Source organism: Pangasianodon hypophthalmus, chromosome 10 (assembly GCF_027358585.1).
Source record: "Pangasianodon hypophthalmus isolate fPanHyp1 chromosome 10, fPanHyp1.pri, whole genome shotgun sequence".
Taxonomy (NCBI): Eukaryota; Metazoa; Chordata; class Actinopteri; order Siluriformes; family Pangasiidae; genus Pangasianodon; species Pangasianodon hypophthalmus.
The window spans coordinates 16,127,508-16,151,975 of record NC_069719.1 but is presented as its reverse complement, the minus strand read 5'-3'; the positions used below and the strand labels follow the sequence as shown (position 1 = coordinate 16,151,975).

General features: G+C 41.5%; 3 protein-coding genes across 5 annotated transcripts in view; 2 read left to right on the top strand and 1 right to left on the bottom strand.

Moving 5' to 3' along the window:
- jmjd1ca (jumonji domain containing 1Ca) overlaps positions 1-12,026 on the top strand; it is a 65,170-nt gene extending 53,144 nt beyond the window's left edge. For all 3 annotated transcript variants that reach the window (XM_053237486.1, XM_053237485.1, XM_026933853.3), the window contains 15 exons: positions 345-574; positions 791-943; positions 1,041-1,130; positions 1,259-1,383; positions 1,561-1,657; positions 2,595-2,755; positions 2,846-3,136; positions 3,365-3,533; positions 3,809-3,899; positions 4,276-4,406; positions 4,578-4,700; positions 5,147-5,286; positions 5,536-5,739; positions 7,283-7,414; positions 7,804-12,026. In XM_053237486.1, coding sequence (XP_053093461.1) covers positions 345-574; positions 791-943; positions 1,041-1,130; positions 1,259-1,383; positions 1,561-1,657; positions 2,595-2,755; positions 2,846-3,136; positions 3,365-3,533; positions 3,809-3,899; positions 4,276-4,406; positions 4,578-4,700; positions 5,147-5,286; positions 5,536-5,739; positions 7,283-7,414; positions 7,804-7,905 — 2,239 coding nt within the window. In that variant the 3' untranslated portion in view covers positions 7,906-12,026. The remainder of the gene's footprint in view (positions 1-344; positions 575-790; positions 944-1,040; positions 1,131-1,258; positions 1,384-1,560; positions 1,658-2,594; positions 2,756-2,845; positions 3,137-3,364; positions 3,534-3,808; positions 3,900-4,275; positions 4,407-4,577; positions 4,701-5,146; positions 5,287-5,535; positions 5,740-7,282; positions 7,415-7,803) is intronic.
- A 3,749-nt stretch (positions 12,027-15,775) lies between these two features.
- Positions 15,776-20,266, top strand: egr2a (early growth response 2a). The gene is made up of 2 exons (XM_034308030.2): positions 15,776-16,513; positions 16,888-20,266. The coding sequence occupies exons 1-2, from the start codon at positions 16,366-16,368 to the stop codon at positions 17,901-17,903; spliced, it is 1,164 nt and encodes a 387-aa protein (XP_034163921.2). The 5' UTR covers positions 15,776-16,365; the 3' UTR covers positions 17,904-20,266.
- A 76-nt stretch (positions 20,267-20,342) lies between these two features.
- adob (2-aminoethanethiol (cysteamine) dioxygenase b) lies at positions 20,343-23,278 on the bottom strand. The gene has a single exon (XM_026934074.3). It carries the CDS (start codon positions 22,289-22,291, stop codon positions 21,530-21,532), a length of 762 nt encoding a protein of 253 aa, XP_026789875.1. The 5' UTR covers positions 22,292-23,278; the 3' UTR covers positions 20,343-21,529.
- Positions 23,279-24,468: the final 1,190 nt, after the last annotated feature.

Genomic DNA, 24,468 nt, shown 5'->3' with positions numbered 1-24,468 from the left:
ATTATTTATTAGTGGTCAATTAGGAATTCTACCTGATTTTAATGGAAACATAACAGGTTCATAAATCCAGTTCAAAGTGCCTTTACATCAACAACTAAGATTAATCATTGTCTGTAAAACAGCTCCTGAGAGCTAAAATTGCTTTGTCCAAGAATACATGCTGGTAGCCTCTTTCTTATTCAGCATCACTCTGCCACAAAGTGCAAAATTCAACAGTATCAGCACTCTCAGGCTGGGTTTTATTTAGTTGTTCATCAAGCCAGAAAGCAAATGTTTATTACCACCAAAGTACATCATTCTCTGGTTGTGGTATCTCCTACCTCTGCCTTTCTCTCCTGCCATAGACTGTCATACAGCAAGAACGGAGTAGTGCGGGTGGACGGCTTCTCTGTTGTGGAAGACACTGATGAAGAAGCAGTGCGGGTGTGGGTGGCAGGCTTTGAAGATGAACAAGAAGACAAGCAAAGGGAGATGGAGCTGGACACAGCCAAATACATTCTCACACTCATAGGAGACAAGTTTTGCCAGCTTGTCAAGACAGAAAACACTGCTGTCACATGGGTCAAGAAAGACAGTGAGTATGTCTATGGGTATGAACATATGTACATAGTAGTATAAATGTAGTTTGTAAAAGTACTATACAATAAACAGACAATGCAACAAATCCATTTTATTAATGAATTATATGAGCAAATAATAGTTCAGCATTGTTCTCCTTCATTCTGTTAAGAAGAGCCTTTCAATCTTCCCACTTTCGCTTCTTTTTGTGTGGGTGTGTGTGTGTGTGTAGCCCAGGTGATGTGGAAGCGAGCGGTGAGAGGTGTGAGAGAGATGTGTGACGCATGTGAAGCCACTCTGTTTAATATGCATTGGGCCTGTCACAAATGTGGCTTTGTGGTGTGCATGGACTGCTACAAAGCCCGCGAGAGGAAGAGTGCCAAAGGTTAGAAATACACTTATGTGATACTTGTAAGTGTGTCTCATTTCCTGTGTGAAATACATCCCGTACATCTGTATAATCTATATTCCTGTGTTCTCAGATAAAGAGCTGTATGCCTGGGTTAGGTGTGTGAAGAATCAGCCCCATGACCTGAAGAGCCTAATGCCTACTCAAATAGTCCCAGAGAGAGGTGAGTGATGTGTGTATCTGGTGCATTTGTGTGTGGCTTTGTAGATAGTTTGACCTACAGTAAGATTCTTGTCAGTCATATTGATTAGATGTCAGGCTGATATTAAAATTGTTCTGTATGACCTACAGTGTTAGCAGATCTGCAGAGCGCCATGCACTCTATAAGGAGAGAATACGGCATCCCCTCTCAGTGCTCTTGCTTTGGCAGCAGTGCCTTCCTCTCCAGATCCACCATCACTAATGGCGTCTTACAGGTGACAAAGTTACCCTCTTCTTACTGAGCTCTCTAGTGCATATATTTATTCTTGAATCATGCCTTACATGGCCCCATTTTTACTTTACAGTGCCTTCAAGTTTTAATTTCAGGTTCACTGTTCAGTACAGTGTATGCCTTATGCTGAAAAAGTGAAATGATTATGTTGTGTTGTCAGCTTTCTGAGAGGCCACAGTGCAACTTGAAAAGCCAGCAGCAAAATCAGCAGAAGACCACACAGAACACTGCTCACAAGATCTCCACAGAGAGAAGAGGTGAGTAAAAACTTGTTTATTCTCTCTTCTCAACAGGCATCCCAAGCCTACAGAAAGTTGGAAAATTACTTCAGAGACAGAGAGAGAGAGGGAGGTGTAAAGCATTTCAGAAAAGTAAGTTTGTGAAACAAACCTCCAAATGGGATGCCCACCTCTGCAGTGATTGAGCAGGAGTCACATATATTATATGGCCAAAAGTTTGTGCATATCTGACCATCACACCCACATGTGCTTTTTGAACATCCCATTCCCTATTAATTCCCCCCAGTAGTTCCAGTAAAGGGAAATTGTACTGCTACAGCATACTTAAGACATCCTAGAGAATAGTGCTCCTAGACAATGGCTTTCAACTTTGTGGCAACTTGATGGTCAGGTATCCACAAACTTTTGGCCATGTAGTATATGGGGTTGGGGTTTGGCAGCATCTTTGACTTGGGTGCTGTGAGATGACTGCTTTTGAGAAGAGATTGTCTGAAATGCAGTGTTTCTAGAAGTAGCAAAGCTATCCGTTTAATCACGCTTCCTAAGTTGGGTGAAAGGTGAAAACTGAAAACTGCAGTATCCTCATTCCACTTAAATATTGGCACTATATCAGATGAAAAGACAACAACAAAACTTGTGCTTTCACCTATCACTACATGCTGTTTACTATTCTACCTTCTACTGTTCTTAAAGACCATTTATGCTCCAGGCTTTCAGAAGTTAATTTCAGGCCATTCTCAGAAGCACTTCTGATGAAGTATAAACCAAGGTCCACAAACACACCACCCTTTACACATATGTTTACGTATGTTTAATCAGCCACAAATTAAATCCGGCTTAGTAAGGACAAAAGATGTGACGAGTCTCTTATCTGTTCTTAAATGACAAAACATTATGTAGTAGATTTGTGTGTGCTACCAGTAAGTTGTGCTGATGTACCTTTTTTTTACCTCAGGAAAATTGGAGTGTGATGATATTGAGACTTTGGGCAGGAAGTCAGGCAGCCCAGAGCAGGGCTCCACTTTGCGTGACCTCCTGACATCCACAGCTGGAAAACTGCGTCTGGGATCCACTGGGCCTGGAATAGCCTTTGCACCAGTTTATAACACTGATCAGGTCACGCCCTGACACTGCCTCACATTCTTGTATTCTTGTCATCTCTTAAAGTCATTAATTCGTTTACTTTGTTTGTACCTTATGCTTTAGACTGCTCAGAAAGCTCGCATGCCCAGCCTCCTGGATGACATTATTGCCTCAGTAGTGGAGAACAAAATTCCCGCCTCAAAGATGACCAAACTTCGGTTGAACCAGAATTTGCTGACAGAGGAGGAGGAAGAGCTGGTGCTGGAGGAGGTGAAGCCTATTCGAATCCCACTGGCTGACCCGCATACCAGTGTTCCACATGATTGGATAGGCAGCCACCGGTTGCTTTGGCTTAAAGATCACCATCACCTAGGCAACCAAAGATTGTTCAAAGAGAACTGGACACAAGAGCAGGTTTGTGTTACTGAGCACAGCAATAACTGTTCCTGGGTAGAGAGACAAAACAAAGCAGGTGCTTTTTAGGACAAAGAACATCACTGAAATGTCTTCTTTTTAACTGACATTTGGCTAAGTGGAATACTCATTGGTGTAAATACTTGTTATAACAATGCAGACCTGTAGAACTTTGCTACTGTTCAGTATAAGGTGTGGATTGATTTTGATATTGTTGTTTCTGCTCAGCCGGTGCTGGTCTCTGGCATGCACAAGCGTCTGAATGCCAGTCTGTGGAAGCCAGAGCACTTTAGCAGAGAATTCTCAGCACTCCACAGTGATTTCTACAACTGCCGTGATGGGAGCATCATAAACACCTGTGTCAAGGAATTCTGGGATGGATTTGAGGATGTGTCAAGTAAGTGTTCTGCGGGGATATCCTGCCCAGTATTTTCTAGCCTTTAGCTTGACTCGTGGCCTGTTCATATATATATCTCTGGCTTTTCAGCAGTGCAAATGGGGCCTGGTGTGCTGTAGGTTTGTCTATGATGTTATTTACCTGGTTAGTTAGATCAGGCATATTACAGAAGGGAAAACAACGAAGTATGCAAAGCAGAGTATACTCCAGAACTATGGTTGGTGATTACTGCTGTTACAATGTTATCATATTGTATGTGTTTGTTTTTTCATCAGAGAGAACTAAATCTACTAAAGGTGACCCTGCAGTATACAGACTGAAGGACTGGCCATCAGGGGAAGAGTTCCTGGCACTCATGCCATCCAGGTTAGTGCTCCATACCAGTACATTTTCCCAGCTTGCCCTCGGCATACACACCCCACCTAAAGAAATTGAATAAACTTTCATTCATTTGAATACAACATATTTTAATATACACCTCTATATGAAGCTCAAGTTTATGCTCACTATTCTACAGTCTAACCTTTTGTGACATTTCCAAAGTGAGTTCTCAGTTAATCATTTGATAGCTGTGGGGTCTGATTTTAACAAAATAATAATGTATTGATTTTACCTGTGTCATTTGTGATTAAATAATGACATGTACCTGCCTAGTTTATGTTGAACAAAGGTATTACTGCAGGTTTGCAGAAGTAGTGTATAGTACATGCCTTGGATAATAAAATAATATTGCCTTTGCTAGGTATGAAGACATTATGAGGTCGTTGCCAGTTCCAGAATACACTGGTCCAGATGGAGCCCTCAACCTGGCCTCTCGCCTTCCGTCGTTCTTCATCCGGCCAGATCTGGGTCCTCGTCTCTGCTGTGCTCATGGTATTCCCCCAGTCCTTCACTTCCTACTGTTCCTCTTAGCCTGTCATACTGAGTCCTTGTTTCAGTAATGCAGCTTATTAGCCCATTTTTGGTAACGCAGTACCTTTAAAATTCCTACATACTGTATATATATTTGTGTGTGTGTGTCTGTGTGTGTGTCTGTGTGAACAGGTGTGACAGCATGCCCAGAGCAGGACTTTGGAACCAGCAATCTGCATGTTGAAATATCTGACACTATGAGTATTCTGGTCTACGTGGGTGTAGCCAAGGGCAATGGAGCTCTCTCCAAGTCAGGTTAGACCTTAATTGTGAATGCAGCCTTAGAATACCCTGTGAGACTGAAATTCATTTGACATAGAGGATGAATCATTATAAAATAGCTATATAACTATATAAAGTGTTAAATAACTGTCATTTTGGTTGGAAACACACCCCAATGAAATATGGTGAGTTATATGACAGTTATTCTGTATTCTGGTTTATAACATGACCACTGAAATACTTGTTTCTGGCTGGCAGGTGTGCCACATTAATTCATGTTTTCCTTCTGACAAGTGTTCCCTGTTGTTAATCAGTGAAAATAAACTCATAGACTTATATCAGTCATCATTTGATAATGATGATCATAATTTGAGTCTTAAAAAACTTATTTCTTAAAAAACACCAGTCTGTAACCTTTAAAGGGATTTCATGAACCATAGTGTGTATCGCTATGGTAACTCTGTGTCTGTGTCTTTCAGGAGTTTTGAAACTCTTAGAGAGAGAGGATCTGGATGAGAGTGCAAAGAAGAGGCTGAGAGATCCCAATGAAACTCCAGGCGCACTGTGGCACATCTACCTGAGTAAAGATCTCCATAAGATCCAGGAATTCCTCCAAACGGTATGGTACTATTCATTAAAGCAGTGCAGTGTTTTATGCCCTAAGGTCAAACATTCAGTGGACGTCTGGACATGATACTGTTTATTACCAATGTGTGTGTGTGTGTGTGTGTGTGTGTGTGTGTGTGTGTGTGTGTGTGTGTGTGTGTGTGCGTGTAAGAAAGTAGGCATGTAGTTAATATCCATTGGGGTAATCCTTAATCCTTAAATATATGTTTGTGTATGGGTGTGTGTGTTCGTGTGTGTGTAGGTAGCAGTGGAGCGTGCTGAGGCAGATGCTGAGGCTGACTCTGAGGCAGAATGGGAGAGTGAGGCAGACCCTCTTCGTGAGGGGAGCTGGTACCTGAGCCCGAAGCTGCGGCAGAGGCTGCTGGAGGAACACGGTGTGGAGAGTCGCACACTGCTGCAGTTCTACGGCGACACTGTGATTATCCCTGCCGGAGCCCTACACCAGGTCCTCCACACACACGCTCTGTCACATTATCTCTCATTATCTCATGTGCTTTATTAAAGGACAAGGACAAAGTACAGTGGAAGGGCAGTGATATGGATCTTGCGGTCCCTTATGTGTGGTACTAGTAACAAGTCTGAACCCCCAACTTTTTGTGTGGATTTGATGCCCTTTAGCACTGTCAAAGGCACATACATAGAGGTGTGCATCAGGGCCAGGGTCCTATGGGATCCAATAGAAACGTTGAGGGAACAGGAGGTTTTTACAGGTGGGAGCGGGCAGTCAGATATGAATCTCGCAGCATGAAGAGAGGTTATATTGATTAGCAAAGGCGCATAATTGCCCTAGCATTCAAGGCACACATGCTTGCACGTGCTGCACAGCAAGGTTAGTACATTCATTCATTCATCCTCAGTAACTGCTTAATCTTGGTCGAAGGCAGGTACAAACAAAATTAACTGCAGAAGCAAGCATGAGTGTGATTAAAAATCCCATTCCCAGTCTCATGCACAGCTCTATATCACAGTTTCTGTTATTCTTTAATTAGGGGGCCAAGCACCAAAGGTGTGTAGGCACCCTATTGTTATTTTATGTTTTCTTCTTCTGCTGCTACTTCTTCTTCTTCTACTTCTTCTTCTTCTTCTTCTTCTTCTTCTTCTTCTGGCTAGGGTGTCTGTGGCAGCCCACAGAACCGTTAAAGTTAAAGGTAAAAAGTTGTGAAATTTGGCACACTGATTGGGGAGGGTCTAAGGAGTATTCTGACCAAATATGGGCCAAGTGTTGCCAATGCTTTAGCCATCGGGTCAAATTTGAGCCTAATTTGGAAGTACAATTATGGTCTAATTGGACAAACATTTTTTCCCAATCACAACCAAATTTGGTAAACGTCATCTTCAGAGTAAGCCTCACAAAATATATGAAAATAATTTTGAATACTCCAAATGATTTGTCTGTAACAGGCCAACAAACCTGACATCGAAGCCGCCAAACAGGAAGTAAGACTGTATTTCTGCAATGACTTTGCACGCTGACAGAAAAATTGGTAGGCACCTTCAGGACCATGACCTGAGGCTATGCAACAAATTTCCTACTCGTCAAAAGTAACAATAACATGCTAAAAATTATATCTAACTGCCATTTTTCTACTCCTCTTCCAAATTTTGTCCAATCTTCACCAAATTTGGCTCACATCATCTTGAGACCTGTCTGAAGAGTGTGCGGCTCACCGGGCTTGGGTGCCCCTGAAAATGTTGCTTGCAGCTTTAACTTGTATTGTTATGCTGGGTTGGCATGTTTTTCAAGCGATAATGCTGAACAAGATAAAACAAAGGAGCCATTCAGGAGCACTCTTTTAGGAAGGAGCATATCCAACTATAAGATTATACGAAAAGTTCCTGCAAAACATTCCATTCTATTGCAAATGTGTTAGAAAATCAGTGAAAAGTAAAATTTGCTTTTAATAGTAATTTATCTGAAAGTATTCATTATTGTCATGCTATTTTTATTTTTATTATAAAATTTAATGTATTGTTTCTCATATGTGAAGGTGATGAATTTGCACAGTTGCATTCAGGTGAATGTGGACTTTGTGTCCCCTGAACATGCCCACAACTCGTATTACCTGACCCAGGAGCTCCGCCCTCTCAAAGACCAAGTTAATTATGAGGACAAATTACAGGTAACAGCACACTTTCACTTACATTTTGTTATTCATGTCTGTCAGAATGCTGTTTTGGGCAAGTTAAAAAAAATTAAGTTGCTTGTGTGATATAAATATGTAATCATCCCTACACAATAGATGACAGAAGAATGGTCCAACTTTTCGTACAGATGCCTGTTTGTATTTGTGTGTATTTGTGTACCACCACATGAGAAGGATTGTTCAGCACAGTGGGTAAAAATACCCTCTCATAGTCTCTTTAAACCAAAAATGTAGGATATGCTAGATTTCCTGTAGAAGAACACTGATGCTGAGAAGAACATACTGTCACAAGCAGGGAAAAATCGTCATCACCATCATGTATTCTGCGATAAGTAGTTACCTTTGCATTCATCTTGCTTGTTCAGGTAAAGAACATCTTCTACCATTCTGTGAAGGACGCTGTGGCCGCTCTGAGCCGGCACTTGAAAGAACAGAGCACAGAGGAGGTCAAGGAGGAAGAATGCTGACGGCATTCATGCTCACTCTGTGAGCATGGCACAAGGTGCAGACAATCTCCAGATCCTTCAGAGAGGAACCACTGCTCTGCGAACCAATTCCGAAGTCGCACATTTCACACCAATGACCATAAATACTATTTTGCTTCCGTGCAAGGACCCATCACTTTCTCCATGATGTCACCATATTCTGTTTGATTATTGTCGCTATATCTTCTCCAGAGCTCAGCCCCACCCTGATATCTTCCTGCTTGGCCAGGAAGTGAGGTGAGAGGCTGAGGCATGTCTGAACAGTGGAATAGACGAAGTGGAACTCTCTCTCCTGAGCAGGCAGCTGCAAAGTTGCTGAGCAGGAAGAGAGGTGAACTGCTAAGCACAGCACTTTCGAGCTCTCACATGCTGTAGGCTGTGGATAACCAATGCAAAAGAACAACCACAAAGGCATTTTTCTTCAAAAGATGATGCTCTGAGGCATATTCTTAATCAGTAGTTATTGTGCTGCTAACTGTTAGCTACACTTGTCTGCTGAGGTTCAGACAGTTGGGAGAGCAGCTAGGCCAACACAACCATAGCAGCATTCCTTTACGTCAGCCAACGCCAAGCTGTTAGCTTTTATTGTTTTTGTTCAAAGGTGATATTAAATTATTAACAGTTTGGCTGGTATTCACTGTGCAGAAGGAGAATATAAAGGAATTTGCAGTATATGATGTGTTTGTTTAAAAAAAAGGTTCTTGTGAAATTTTGAGCTGAAATATGTAAATAGCAGAATATACATATATAATATATTAATTATGATTTTTCTATAACATGGTGTGCTTTATTTGCTGTATGTGTTGTTTGCTACTGTATGTACATTGAAGCTAAAGAGATGTTTTACATTTTCCATTAAAAATGGAATCAATCAAGAACAGGTATTTTGTGCCAGTTTTGTGTGTAAAAGAACACTTCAGCACACATCCAACTCGGCACACATTTTCAAAAAAAATTATTTTGACGGTATTTTAATTTTTAAAAAATTCTAATGCTTAACATTTTCAGAGTGAATACAATTACGTTTTAATTTTTTAAAAATATATAAATATGCAGTTCCATCACATTAATATGGTCATCATTTAAAGTGCTGCTAATTTACTGATGGCCCACAATGCCCTTAGTACCAGTGGGGTCTGGGAACCCCCTGGGAATTTGTGAAGCCTTGCCAGGGTATTCACACTTTTTCAGTTTTAGTACATGGGTAGAAAATCAAAACTCACAGCCCATAAATAGCACTTAAGTCTGTAGTTACATCTAAGATCTGAATACCGACGTAAACAATTTGCATATTAATTCCTCATTATATGTGCTTAACTCAACTCTGTATACAGTCCATAGCTCTTATAGTTCATATAGTTCTTACTGAATGGGTTGAATCCAAACCCCAATAACTCAAAAACAAGTAAAACTACTGTACAATTAATGTCAACTTGAAACTAATGACAATTTTTTTTAATAAAAATGTGTAGTCATTGATATAAAAATCTCTATTGCTACACTAAATAGCCAAGATGTTGGGTTTCCAAATACTCACAAAATTACGTAACAGTGCCACTGCCATTTTAATATCCTCCTGGAGGTCAGATGTAAGAGAGACTATAAACCCTGAGCAGGTCAGCATGGCAGGAGGGTCAGGTAAATTCACACAATTTCCAACTTCAAGCTTGTTTTCTTCCACCAACCTCACTCTATCCACCAGCACAGACACAATGTTTCTGAGATCACAAGTGCCTGTGTTTTGGTCCTCTAGCCACGTTGTCTTTGCAGAGATGTTTGTGAGACTGTGGACTGTGCTTGGGGACTGTTTGGAGGCTTAAGGACATTTAGACGTGTTAACTTCATCTATATGTGAGAACAGTCTTGCAAGCTTTACACATGTCCAGGTCTTCACCCTTTTCTAGGCCGCTGATTAGACATTGCTGGTGAATATGTGTGCCTCTGGAGCTCCAGAACTTATTTATTATTTCAGTCAGAGAGCAACAGATTATACATGCATTCAGGAGAGACATCTTTTAACACTGATCAGGCAAAACCTCGTTGATGTGCCAGCCTGCAATTACCTTCAAATTGAATGTGAATGTGACTTGAATGCTGCTTCTCAGTGCTCACTGAGTAATAAAAAATAGCAAAAGTGCATTTGTTTGTTGACTGATTAATTGAGTATGAACAATTAATAATGAACAATGATTACTATGGCTCTATATGGTCATGACTTCTCAATAGCAATAAATAGCTCATAGTGCTCCATTGCTGTACATAATTGGTGTTACACCATCTTTAATCCAGCAAGTGTCCTACCAGTTCATTTTCTGTCCTTAATGAGGCTCCATTTGGGAGATCTGAGCAAGCACAGTGACAGAGGTACTGGGCAAATAATGACTTTAATTTAGGTAATTCTCATTTGTATTCATAGTGATGTTACCAAGTTGTTGTTTTGTTTGTTTGTTTGTTTTTTAAACTGTTTAATCAGTCCTCAATATATACTGTATGTGTCATACAAATGTCAATAATAAAGGTAGCTCAGTAGGTAGTTCAAGAGTTCTTTACTTAGTGGAAGTTTGTTGTGTCTGCCAGAAATCTATTTTTGGACCCTGTAATCCTCAACTGCTTAGCCTCCTGATTGGATGGGATTTGTGCCTCTGTTGTTAGTCATCTGGATAAAAGTGTCTGTCAACAAAATAAATGTAATAAATTGGGGTCCAAGCACTATTTTTCAAATAGGCCATAATGCCAGCTGTAGATGTAAATCCAGCTCGAACTTTACTTTTTTGTGTTTTAAGTGTCACAAAGACTGGTGCTGAGCTCTGACTACACTAGACCAAATTCTTAGCACATCACTATTGCCTCTGTGTGGAGCTCTTTTGATATAAAGGCCTCTGCTTCTAATCTCCATTAATTGCTGGTGTTTGGCGCCACCTGCTGTGCTGGTACATGTTTAGGGAGGATCAGATCAGACACTACTACATGGTGTGTGTACTACAACAGTATCCCCAAGAGCATTTCATGTCATAACAAATATCAGAAATAAATATAAAATTTCAGCTGAAATTGATATAGCCAGTATTCCTTGACTGGATAGAGGGAAACCTATTCAATTAATGTGTACCATTTAAGTAATATAAAACTGAGTTGAGCGGGCATGGTGGCTTAGTGGTTAGCGATGGTGCCTTGCCCCTCTGGGGTTCTGGGTTTGATTCCCACCTCTGCCCTGCATGTGTGGCGTTTGCATGCTTTCCCCGTGTTTCGGGGGTTTCCTCCCAAAGACTGATTGGCAATTGTCCCCTGAGATAGGGTCCAGGCAAAGGATAAATGGTACAGAGGATGGATGGAAAACATAGTTGACCACCAGAATTCAGCTATGCTGTGGAAACCTTCTACTGCAAATATAACATGTAATAATGATAATGCATTAATTGTACACCAAGCCTCTTGCCTCTTCTAAAGACTTTGTGGAAAGCATGATTAAGAATTCGTACCAAGGACTTTAAAGGCATTATAACGGAACTGAAAGCCAGAAGAAACATGAGCACCCATGAGCTAATATAACACAGTGATAATGTGTTTCACAGCTTAAAAAGTTAGATTTACTGCACTATGTGTACTGTTATATACGTATACTGCAATGTTAACAAAGTTTACATTATTTAGGAAGAAAGAATGGATTATAAACCATCACGCCAAGCCCATAATTTGGTGTACGAAGAGAAAAAAAAGCAAAATCCATCACCAAAAGGAACAGATCCACACAGGAATCAGCTGCATGTACTGCTATGATGAGAAAAACAAAGTAGCACACATTAGTCGTCATTGTATGTATAAGCAGTGATGCCGATTTTTTTGGTGGGTCTGTGTCGATTTTACACCTAATGATCAACACCCCCATGCAATCCATCCTGCTGCCTTATGTCTTTGTTTCTTGGTGGTGACATGGGCAATACCTATCATGCTTTGGGAGTGTGGTCATCCATCTTCCTGGGCTCTCCACCCACACACTGGGTAGAAGGGTGACGGGGGGCGCGCCAGTCTCCAATACAGAGTTACACTCATTCATTAGAATTACAAACTGGCCCTTTCCATGTATGTCATTATTTTATTACATTTTCTAAGTAAAGCTCCTGTCTATGTCTAATCTGAAATGTACATCATTGATCATATGATCAATATAAGTCCTGTTTGGAAAGGGGACTTTTAGTTTACAAAAGCTCAGAATTAAAGCTTAGAAAGCTTTAAATATCTGATAAGATTACTTGATTTATAAATGTTTATACAAATCAACTGTACACAAATATTACTCAAAATTCCTAAACATGTCCTGACTTTACAGCACTTTCTATTTATAAGCCTAATATAATGTCCACACAGAGTTTCTGATATTCCATCTAAGTAGTGTTTTTTTTTTTTTTTTAACTAAACTAAAAACATCTATAGTTTGGTACTGATACTCTTATGTATGTTATTGGTGAGGAAGCTTTCTGCAAATGGTCAGCTGTTAGGAAAACCACGCCCTGAGCATGGTGTGCATATGTGACCCAAACACCTACGGACTCCCCCCCAGCAAAGAAACGTTTTCTGGTCCAATCTCCTAGCTCTCTCCCAAACCTTATTCATTATCATAACAATTTCCACTCTGAGGATGTGTAGAGGTGGGAACAAACCCACTGTCTGATTTGTTCAGTTGCTTTCTGGCAGTAGGAAATGTATATGACTGGTTCTGATCTTATAGGTCTATGAAAGTGTGAAGTGTGTCCTGTGTGGGTTGCCTGAATTTGTATTGGCAGCATGAGCAGAAAGGCCTAGAGTTGCAAGATTCGGTGGGAATTTTTAGCTGAATAAACCAAAGAGCCACCGAAGGACTGAAAGAGCCTCAAGTAAGATATTGGTAAGTGTTAAATTAAGTTGTTCATAAAATCAGTGTGCAATGTGTGTAGCTACATATTTGTCCTACTACTGGCAAATCCATAATGTTGATTTTATCATTATAGGTTTATATCTATTTTAAGCAAAATAGGAGCAAAATGTTAACAGTGCAAACCAAACAAAGAAACAAGCTTTGTGAGATTTTGCATTATTTTGTACTAGCATTAAATCAAGAAAAAATGTAAAACAAATTTGTATTATTTGAGGGTATTATTGATCTACATAGATATGAAAATATTTAGCACTTAATATATTGTAACATCATACATTATCTAAATGTGATCCACAAAAACTATTATTTAAATTGTACTGTATTCTTTGGAATTAAAGTCAGGATATAAAATTAAGCACTAACACTATAAAAATAATAAATTGAAAAACATATAGGTTTAAAATGGCCCAAACAGCAGTGTTTTGGGGCCCAATGCGGCATTATACAAAAAATATGCATTGAATATTAGTCTGGTGTGTAATGAAAGGGAATAATCTATTTTAAAGAAACCTCTCTGTGACGTTTGATTAATCGGTGTGTGCAGGGGTCGTCAGACCCCCATGCAGCACCACAGCGCACGCAAACAAAACGGGTGGTGAAACATGGCGTGGCGTGGGCGTACAGGGCACAAGGGGCATGGGAGGGGCACAGGGGGCTGGGGGTTGTGGAGGCTATGCCAAACAATCAGACAAACCAATATACAAATATTATGAACATAAAAATTAGAAATTATTCAAATTAAATCAACAGCCTGGATTTATATGTATTTTTTGTAACATGGAACATTTCCACATAGAACAAAACATGCTTTTATTGATGCCAGTTATTTATATTCCCTGCAATTTAGTACACTTTAGCTATTAACTTGTGCCTATTCTCTTCTGATAGATTAAAATAGAAATCTAAAAGGGAAGCTGGCAACGCAGACACAATAGGAATACATTTTTGTGCCTGTGGGTGTGAAACAAAGGACAAGGACATGGAGTGGGATTGAAGCTCTGCCCCCAACAATGTTGAAGCAGGCAAGCCTGAATCCAAACTGCCTCACTATTCAAGATATAAAGTACAAAATAGAGTGTGGAAGCCTTAAACCCATTCCTATGAGCCATTTGGGGTTCGTCCATTACAGAAATAGCCAGCCACTTCCTTTACACATCAAAATCGATAAGGTATGTGGCAGTCTCAGATTTGGCCTATACATTGAAATGCATGTGAATTCCTCAGACAACCTACAATAATTTGCCTAAGTAAATGACAGCAGAGAAGACACACTTTCTTTAAAAGTCATTACAACTAAATGTATGAGGATATTAAAAGAGCTCATAGGATGATTTTCAGATTAGCCCTTTATCAGGACTGCAGCATCTCAGATGACAGGAGGGGAATTGATGTAGTGTGTATTTAAGTGTGGGGAGACAAACTCTCATTAGTGAACTGCCATCACACACAGTGTGTATAAGCCATCATATTTATCTGTGAGTGACATGGCTCTTTAATTGCTGGGCTTCCAAACTTGCCATAATTCCAGCTCCTCTGTCTAACACCTATGTACACACATACATATAAAAAAGTAAGACAATTAAAAAAATGCTTTTAAAAAAAAATGCACAGAATGTAGTCCAGAGAGATAACTCAGACATAGACTACTTGTGAAACTGGTTGCGTCACTCTGGGTTGTGTGAAGAGTCGGTGAAGACATGTGCATGCATGTGTGTGTGGGCGCGTGAGAAGCTAGGAGCGCGCGGGAGCTCGGCAGGGAGGAGGTAGTAGAGCGGCAAGCTGTAGGAGGGCAAATCTATTCAGTGAGGAGAGCCTCGGCTTTGGCTGAGAATCCACGGAGAAGGGGCTGTTCTCTTGTGTGGGTGGCTTTAAAATTAGGCCTCAATCACAAGTACAGCAACTGCTCGATTGCTCACGCCGCCACAGATGAAAATAGATCATGGTGGCAGAAAAACAAAGAATGACGACAAGGGGTTTGATGCTGTGTCAGAGATACTGTATGTAAAGTGTCTTCCTGCCAGACGAAGGAGGAAGGGAGAAGTAATTTTGCATTATGGAATTGTTGCATGGGTGTACAGTTGCTCTCAAATCTATCTGGAGCACACTAAAGGTTTCCAAGCTTGCTCATGTTATCTTTCCCAATACCTTATGTCCGCATCACAGAAACACTCATCAAACACTGTGGAGCAGGAGGAGATATCAAATATTATACTGATTTGTATACAGTTGGCCCACAAGTTAGTAGTTTTATTAATCTGAGGTAGTGGGATTTGTTTGTGTGTGTGTGTGTGTGTGTGTGTGTGTGTGTGTGTGTGTGTGTGTGTGTGCGTGTGTGGGAGGCTTCCTTGATCATGAATTATGCAGCTTTTGCTTGTTGAAAAGTCTGTGTGGTTACAGTGAAAGGCTGTCAGCAAGTGTAATGGTCCCAGACTGGAGATTTGAAGGAGTGCAAAATAGTTTTTTTTTTTTTTAAGCTGAACACACTGGCTTTCATCATATGAGATCTAGACAGCATCTGTCTTTTCAAACTACAGTTATAATTTGTTAGCTATAGCATTCAAGTTTGTTTTTTGTTACACTGAATCACACAATGTAACACAGTGAGGCTGAAACAAAACAATATCAATCGCAAGAGAGTTAAAATATACTTCAGTTTTAGCGCTCTATGAGTATCCTAGAAAAAAAAGTAAATATAGCTTATTCTTGGGTGTGATGCTGCCTCTAGAACATTAATCAGTTCTGACATGAAACATGAATCATTAATCATTAATCAATTCTCTTCAGTGGTACCCTTAAAATTAAAAATATCTTTTTTCCCCAGGTTTATTCAAATGCTACTTTCCTTCCAGCAGTCAGGGAAGTTGGGCTATGATTATATTTTCTTGTGGTTATGATATTAGAATGGGTATTCTCCACAACGCGCTGCTTTTCCGTGTCGAATTTTCCGGATGTTCCATTTTAGACCAACGGGGCGTGTTTTGGGCCGCCGGATAAGATCCATCTATGGGAGTGACCTGACCGGAATTCCTGATTTCGATTAGGAAAGTTGGCTGCGCGTTTCTCCGCAATCTGCAAAGAAACTGCGTAAAACAAACAGCAAAGTGACCTGTAAACCAGGCAATATCAGACTGACAGACAGACAGACTAACAGAGGACACCTGACATCTGGAAAAGTATAAACCTAGCGCTTAAAATGATCGCTTGATAGGCATTGATTCCCAGTTGTGTCACAGTGCGTGCCTCCTATTAGCTGCCCAACCTTCTTTTATCTCATGTCCTTTTATGGTCAATGACGTAGCACATATTGAAAGCCTCCTTTAAATGCCTACTAACGCACGAGCCTCGGTTATCTACCGTCGCGCAACTGAAGGGTGCGAATTAACAACATACCAGCGAGCAGTGCCTCATATTTAACATATCCAATAAACAGAGATATCCGTTGTAATCATTTCTATATCCTCAATTATAATGCCTGGTTAAACCCGAACTTCAAAACTCAGTGCTTTTGGGCAACTTTGCAGTGGCTTAAAATGACAGCTAACAGTGTGGATAAAGTCGCTGAGTCGCTAACTGATTTCATACGCTCCATTGCAACGGATGCTTGTCCTATGGATGAAATCCCTACAGACTTACCGAGCGGCTTTCCTCATGTAGACCTGGGAAGCGAGGCATCAGGAGGTAAGCGCACAAATATAGACTGAACAAGCGCTCTGCTTCTCTGTCTATAACATCATACACACCGACTAGTTAATCAGTTTTCCTGTGTAAGGTGTATATGGTGATCTGTGTATATATGTTCTCTGGCGGGAAAAATGTCGAATAAAACATCATGCGAATCAAGTAGTACAGGACAGAGAAGCAGACATGTAAACCAACTTTTTATGGGAAGTATCATTTTATGAATGAACTCCACCGATGCAGACTTGTGTGCCCAAATTGTACGGGAAAGTATAATAATAATAATAATAATAATAATAATAATAATAATAATAATAATGCGCTAAAAACTAACACACAATATCTATCTTTATTTATTTCTTGGTATCTGATAGGTGGCCTGGGCGCGGACAGTTTCTCTAAGGAAAAGCGCACTGCTGACTTTATAGACCCGAATAACACACAGAGCTCTCCTGTCGCCTACACGGGCAAGATTTCCATCGGCGCTCAGTGCGCACACGGCAGCTGGAACGCAGACAGCCTGATAAACTTTGTCTGCGCAGAGGTACAAAGCGCGACACCTGCCCTCACCCCTTTCCCTACCTCCTCTCCAGGACCCACAGACCTCTCAGGGGCTCCAGCTTGTCCCAAAGGCCACGAGAAGGATATGGAGCACATGTACACATCACCTCCACCTTACACCTGTAGTGCGGACGGCTACCAGGACCCCTCGACCTACCTATCAACCAGTACATGTCCGATCACGTACCCGCCAGCTTCTTACACATCCCCGAAGTCCACCATAGACGGTGCGCTTTTCTCCATCATACCAGATTACGGGGGTTTTTACCAGAGCAGCAGCCAAAGGGATGCGCCAGTCTTCCAGGACCGAAAACCGTTTTCCTGCTCTCTGGACACCGTTAGAGTTCCTCCGCCCCTCACTCCGCTGAACATGATAAGAAATTTTACTCTTTCGTGTCCCATGGACGGATTGAGGCCGCCCACGGACTCCAACCCTCAGAGTGTCCCGTTACGACCAATACTGCGACCGAGGAAGTACCCGACCCGGCCGTGTAAGACCCCGGTGCATGAGCGGCCGTACCCGTGTCCAGCGGAGGGCTGCGACCGCAGGTTCTCGCGCTCCGACGAGCTCACGCGCCACGTGCGCATCCACACCGGCCACAAGCCGTTTCAGTGCCGCATCTGCATGCGCAGCTTCAGCCGCAGCGACCATCTAACCACCCACATCCGCACGCACACGGGCGAGAAGCCCTTCTCCTGCGACTTCTGCGGCCGGAAGTTCGCCCGGAGCGACGAGCGAAGGAGGCACACGAAAATTCACCAAAGACAGAGAGAGAAAAGGGCGAGCGCTCCTCCTGCCCACACATCAGGCGCTCAGGGCTCCATGTGAGAAAGAAACGGCCTCCTGAACCCTGACCACGTGATAAGGAAAGGGCGCTGGACAGAGGACCTTGTTTACCACCTTTCGGCTCGAGACGCCATATTGTTTAAATGGGTACGTCCTAAACTGTGTACTACCTTACTTAACCAGGACATGCAGAGTTCTTCAGGGGGACGAGCTCAGATTTAAAAAAAAAAAAAAAAAAACGGAATCCACACGTTCCCAGCCCTGGTCTTGGAGTACCCCTGTCCTTGCGCATTTTGATGTCTTTGCTGCTGTAACACATCTGATTCAACTTATCAATATTGTACAATATTGAGTTGAAGTGGGTGTGTTAGAGCAGGGAAAACACTAAAATGTTCAGGACAGGGGTAGTCCAGGACCCTTATCATGGGCAGAGTGCTCGCTGCAGTGGAAAGACTGACCTGGAGTCAGGGTCCCTGGAAAATGGGTCCTCAAAGGGTCTAATGTTAGCATTTTCAACAGGTAGATGAGGTTGCCCACAGAGACTGCATTTGCACAGGGCCTAGAAATGTAGAATACTGAATGTAAACAAACACATTCTTAACTGGATATATTTTTTACATTTTTATTTCAATGTGTAATAAATATGAAAGTGGCTTGCCTTGCAGCCTCTATCTCAGTCCTACTTTCAGTAGGACAAACATTTAGCCCCATAGCTGCCTCCTTTCTCACTCACTATGGAATATTGAGTAAATTTGCTACTGAATCATGTTCCAAACAGCAACATTGAAGTTTGTTTTCCAACTTAGCTGTTAAACCTCTATTCAGTGTATATGGCATTTTTTTCAGTAGAAATTGTTTAAATCTTCTTCAAGAAGGTAAGGTACGAAGCTGAACTGAAATACAGAGTAAAACAATAATGTTTTCTTAGCAGCTGGGAGCTAACTAACTGATAAACATTAGAGTTCCAAGGTTAAACCTACATATGCTGGTTGGAAATAATCACGTACATGTTCAACTGATTTAGACGTATTAACAAAGTTCTGTGATTTTTTTTTTTTAGCTATACCTACTTTAGCTTACTATTTATTTTTTCCTCTTACTTTACCTATAACTTTTATACAGCAGGTTAGTTATTTAGGAAGAAAATGCAGATTTTTTTTTAATTGTCTGCTGCTTTTTTTCCTCAAGCCATTTTGCTCATGTCATTGTTGTAATTCATACTTTGCCTAAAAACATGTCTGTAATTTATACTGAAATGGGGCACTTCTGCTTTAAAGGGAGCTCTGAAAGAAGTGCCCCCACCCTCTGCATGTGCCTGGTAATAAGTGGTATATAAAAACAGTATGATATTGCACGGTACTATGAGATTTCTGACCTGGCCTGTGTGTGCAAATCAAAGGCAGCTTTATATGAGCCTTGTGTATGACACTGTTTATGTATTTCACATGATCAGGGGGGAAAACCCTGCTGTTACAAATACCCTGTTTGGGCTCTGTATATTCTGTTTCTTGAAAGTCTAGGTCTGCTGTTTAAATGTTTGTAACTGATGATTTCCTTTGTAACATTCACAGATCACTGTATAGAATTAACCGCTGCTTTTCGTAACTGGTGAAGTAACGCTCACTTTACTATCTTACTGTGATTTTTATGCTGACTTTTTGTGAAACTGGGCCCTTCTCAAGAACTGAATTTGTTCCTAGTGTGCCCTAATAACATTTGTTCTGTATACAAAAGAAGTGTGTCCAAATCATGTTATAAGGTGTTAATCTGTGAATGATTTAATTAATACAATGTAGATATGCTTTACATGCAGTGTTGCAAGTGGGCAAGTTTAAAGTGCCAGGCATTACATAGTCATACCACTAGAGGCTACCCTTTGACATCTTTGGGTAAGACAGGAAGGTAAGGTGTAAGTGAACCCAGGATCCCACTTACACCCGGACATTTCATAAGTCTTGTATCTACTTTGTTTCCTGCTAAGATTTTAACCACATGCACTTACACTTGTAGACAAATGCATCTCTGGTCAGACTGAAATCTGCATTTATGAGTTAATATGCAAATTACATTCGAACACCAATTTGCACTGTTTCTCATTTTTAGTTAGTTTTATTTGAAAGTTGCCACATCAGGATTTTTCATAACCTTTTAAATCTTACTAGTTTTAATGGCACCAATATTAACAAGTGCATCAAATTCATTTATACCTGTACTGTATAACATGGCTGCATTCATTAGTGGTTTGGATGATCAGATTTAAATGTTTAAAATGTATCTTTTGGTGAATTTACACTTTCATTATTTTGTGTATAATCTGGATGTAATCCTGATACTCAGGACACATGAACCAAAGTGTAAATGGAATCTAGAATACTTGTAGTGTGTGTGTGTGTGTGTGTGAGAAAACGAGAGAGAGAGAGAGAGAGAGAGAGAGAGAGAGAGAGAGAGAGCACATTTGTTCTAGAATAAGCCAAACATAACTTTAAGGAAATCAGAAATTTATTATTTGTAATTACCCCAAATTATTAGGATTCCTCAACACAACACTAAACTGAATAAATTTACAAAATAGTTCAAGCTTAGGTCATGCAATTAACTGTGTAAGTGCCTAAAAAATCAAAACTCATATCATTCAGTTATGTAAGCGACTCTTTAGCAGTGGTTCTTAAATGCTCTTGCTTCACACAGACGTCATTTACCTTTAGGTTATGACCCAAAAGCTGAAAAAAAGAGAAAATCTCCCAACATCTTGTGCTCTGTGTGTATGTAAGGTGAATTTGACTGTAAGCTTTTTTGTCACTGTTTACTGTCAGGCTACCAATACAGATAAACAAGTTGTAAGCGGTCTGTTTATGTTTATAAGTGGGAAATATCAGCTGCCGTTCAAAATAAAAATGCATGGTCAAAAGTTGTGCAACTTCTTTGACCTTTTGATTGAGAACATACCAATGACCCACTTCATGTCCGCATGCAATCCACTTCTGGGATGAGAACCACTGCTGTAAAGAGTCTCATTAGGTTTGTGCAAAAATGTCCAGAGTGAAACTGAAATGAGAGCTGAGCTGCAAAGATGATAAGTTACATACTAGATATAAACTTACTCCTTCACTTCAGTAGCTTTGTATAAATATAACATCAGGCCAGTGTGTATGACATACTGAAATGCAGATGACCAAACAGGAAAGCAGGATTTTAAAAAATCAGGGTCCAGTTAATTAAAACCAGACAAAATAAGCCATGGATGTGGAACTTTAGGAACATTTGTTAATTTATTACAGAGTATATTTAAATGCCTGTTCCACTACACACTCCATATACAAGAAACGCAAGAAACAGGCCTAACTCTATTATTTGCGTAATATGTATATATTGAAATAAGAGAATATAATAGAGCAAAAAAGAGAGGGTTTCACTTTGAAACAGTCAACATTTATGCACGTTAGCAATCAGGCAAAAGAGGCAGTCTTAGCCAAACAGGCCAGATCACAAATGTAATGGTGAGACACAGCAACGGGTCCATGAGAGGTCAAAAAAATGTTGTGGTTGTTCGCAGGTCCACAGTCCAGCTTGTTGTCAGGACAATACCGTGCCAGGACAAACAGAGATCAGGCTTTCAGAGACCTGCCAGGTCTTTCAGTACTCCTTCAGTGGAGGTGGTGGAGGTTTGTTCATAGAGAAACCTTTGGCCCAGGGTAAGGTTCAGCACCACACCAGAAATCAGAAGGCTGCGGGATTTCCATGAGCCATAACTCTGTCTGCTCCTGGCCCCCGGCCTTTCTGTCTGCACCCTCCGGACCCTGCTGCAAAACTTTATAATAGTGGCAGTCCCTGCCGTCGTCTGGGTCGTAAGGTGGTGCCAAAATATCAAGGAAGGCGGTGGGTCCGTCCACGGCCTCGATCTGATGCAGGTTGTCCCTGTGGGGGGATAAGACACACGGGGCGCTCTCCTCTGTGTACTCCCCCACAGACCGCTGCACGGACAGCCGCACGGCGCTCTTCTGGAAGGGGAGCAGCGGGGGGTTCAACTGCCTGCCGCTCGCGCCGTCGGCTGATAAGTCCAACCTGTCGTAACAACTGACCCTGACCTTGCCGTAGAGCACTTTCAGCATGCCGTACATGTTTGGGTGGTCGTGGAGCGGGATGGAAGAGCCGTGCTTTAACAGAAACACCCCCATGCTGAACGAGTCCGTCTCGCAGATGTGCATGTAGGTGACAGGAGGACCGAGGAGCTGCGGGGGCGCACAGCTGCTCTCCACACACCGAGGAACGATCTTCAGATCCGCCGCCCTCACCTCCGCCAGCAGGCTCCTCAGCTTGCTCTGGTTCTCCACGAAAGCCTTGCTTTCCTCACTAGCCTGGCTGCGGAACGTCGTGAGCGCCTGTCGGGCGAGTCTCTGAATCAGGGAGCTCATGTTGTCCTGAGGCATCATACAGCGGGAGACAAATCCACTTGTCCTGAACGTTAGTTAGCAACACTGTAATTCAAGATCAAGCCTTGTAGCAACATTCAAATAGCGCCAGAAATATCTCACAACCCTAAAGCACATCAGCCGAATCCCTGTGTAATTAAATACGAAATGAACAATTTACTAAAAACACATCACACGTAGTCACGTACAACACGCAAGCCGAACCATTCATCATCAGTGCAATATCCCCATATACAGAGATCTGATCTACACGTCCGCAATGACGACATGGCAGTTTGGAACACTTTGAATTGTGGGATATGTAGTCCTACAAGTTTGGACACGTCTGCAATCCCGGTTATTATGGACAGAAAACATCCGTGTCTTTACCTTTTAAGTCTTCCAAAGACAGCCATCTATCCTGGATAACGAGTGTTTCAATTATTCTGAAACAGAGTAAACGGTTCCGAAGGAAATATCTGGAAGCTACACTACAATACCCAGAGTATCTTCCTGTTTTCGGATAAACACACATGGCCCACACTTCTCACGCACAGGGCACAGGCCACAGACCCCCGGGGTAACAGAGTCTCCACGGAAACACCATCAATAGCATAATCAGGGCCCTGCAGAGACCCTTAGAGGGGCAGGTTAGTGTAAAAAAAGATTTCCCGATGAAGTGTGGCGCTATAAATACAACGTGACACCATGCATAATACATCATTTCCCAAATATATCCGAAAACTGAAGTCCTCACACGTGTAGCCTTAATGACAGGAACCCCTCCCCCTAAAATACACCAAAAATGTTTATACTCAAATATCTGGAATGTGCTTAGTGATTCTGGTGCTAGTTTGTAGCATTTGACGCATGATAGCATAGCTAGCATGTAGATAGCATTTGACTCATGCTATAGGCTACTATCTAGTGAGGTTTTAGAGTAACCTAGTAACAGGCAGTTGAAAGACAACATCATACAGTCACCCAGAATACAACCTAGCAGCTCGTTCTGAGCAATTTTAGACATACACTCACCGTCCACTTTATTAGGAACACCTGTACACCTGCTCATTCATGCAGTTATCTAATCAGCCAATCATGTGGCAGCAGCATAATGAATAAAATCATGCAGATACAGGTCAAGAGCTTCAGTTAATGTTCACATCAGACATCAGAATGGGGAAGAATGTGATCTCTGTGACTTTGACCTTGGCATAGTTGTTGGTGGCAGAAAGGCTGGATTGAGGATTTCTTAGCATGCTGATCTCCTGAGATTTTCACACACAACAGTCTCTAGAGTTTACATAGAATAGTGCAAAAAACAAAAACATCCTGTGAGCGGAGGGTCTGCAGGCTGAAACAACTCGCTGACGAGAGATCAGAGGAGAATGACCAGACTTGTCTGAGCTGACAGGAAGTCTATAGTAACACAAATAAACACTCTATACAACCATGGTGAGCAGAAAAGCATCTCAGAATGCACAACACGTCAAACCTTGAGGATTTGGAAGGGGTACGACAGCAGAAGACCACGTCAGGTTCCACTCCTGTCAGCCAAAAACAAGACTCTGAGGCTATAATGGGCACCTACTCACCAAAACTGGACAGTTGAAGACTGGAAAAAGACCAGGTGATTATTTTTTTTTTCTAATCTTCAACAGTCCAATTTCAAAAGAGCCTGTGCCCATGATAGCCTCAGATTCCTGTTCTTGGTTGCCTGGAGTGGAACCTAATGTAGTCTTGTACTGTTGTAGCCCATCCACCTCAAGATTTAAGGTTTGTGCATGCTGAGATGCTTTTCTGCTCACCACGGTTGTAAAAAGTGATTATGAGTTACTATATCCTTCCTGGCAGCTCGAACCAATCTGGCCTTTTTCCTCTGACCTCTCTTATCAACAAGGCATTTCCACCCACAGAACTGTCACTCACTCAGTGTTTTTTGTTGTAGTACCATTCTGTGTAAACTCTAGAGACTGTTGTGTGTGAAATTTCCAGGAGATCAGCAGTTTCTGAAATACTCAAACCAGCCCATCTGGTACCAGCAACCATGCCAAGGTTGAAGTCAATGAGATCACCTTTTTTCCTCATTCTGATGTTTGATGTGAACATTAACTGAAGCTCTTGACCTGTATCTGCATGATTTTGTGCATTGTGCTGCTGCCAGATGATTGGCTGATTAGATAACTGCATGAATGAGC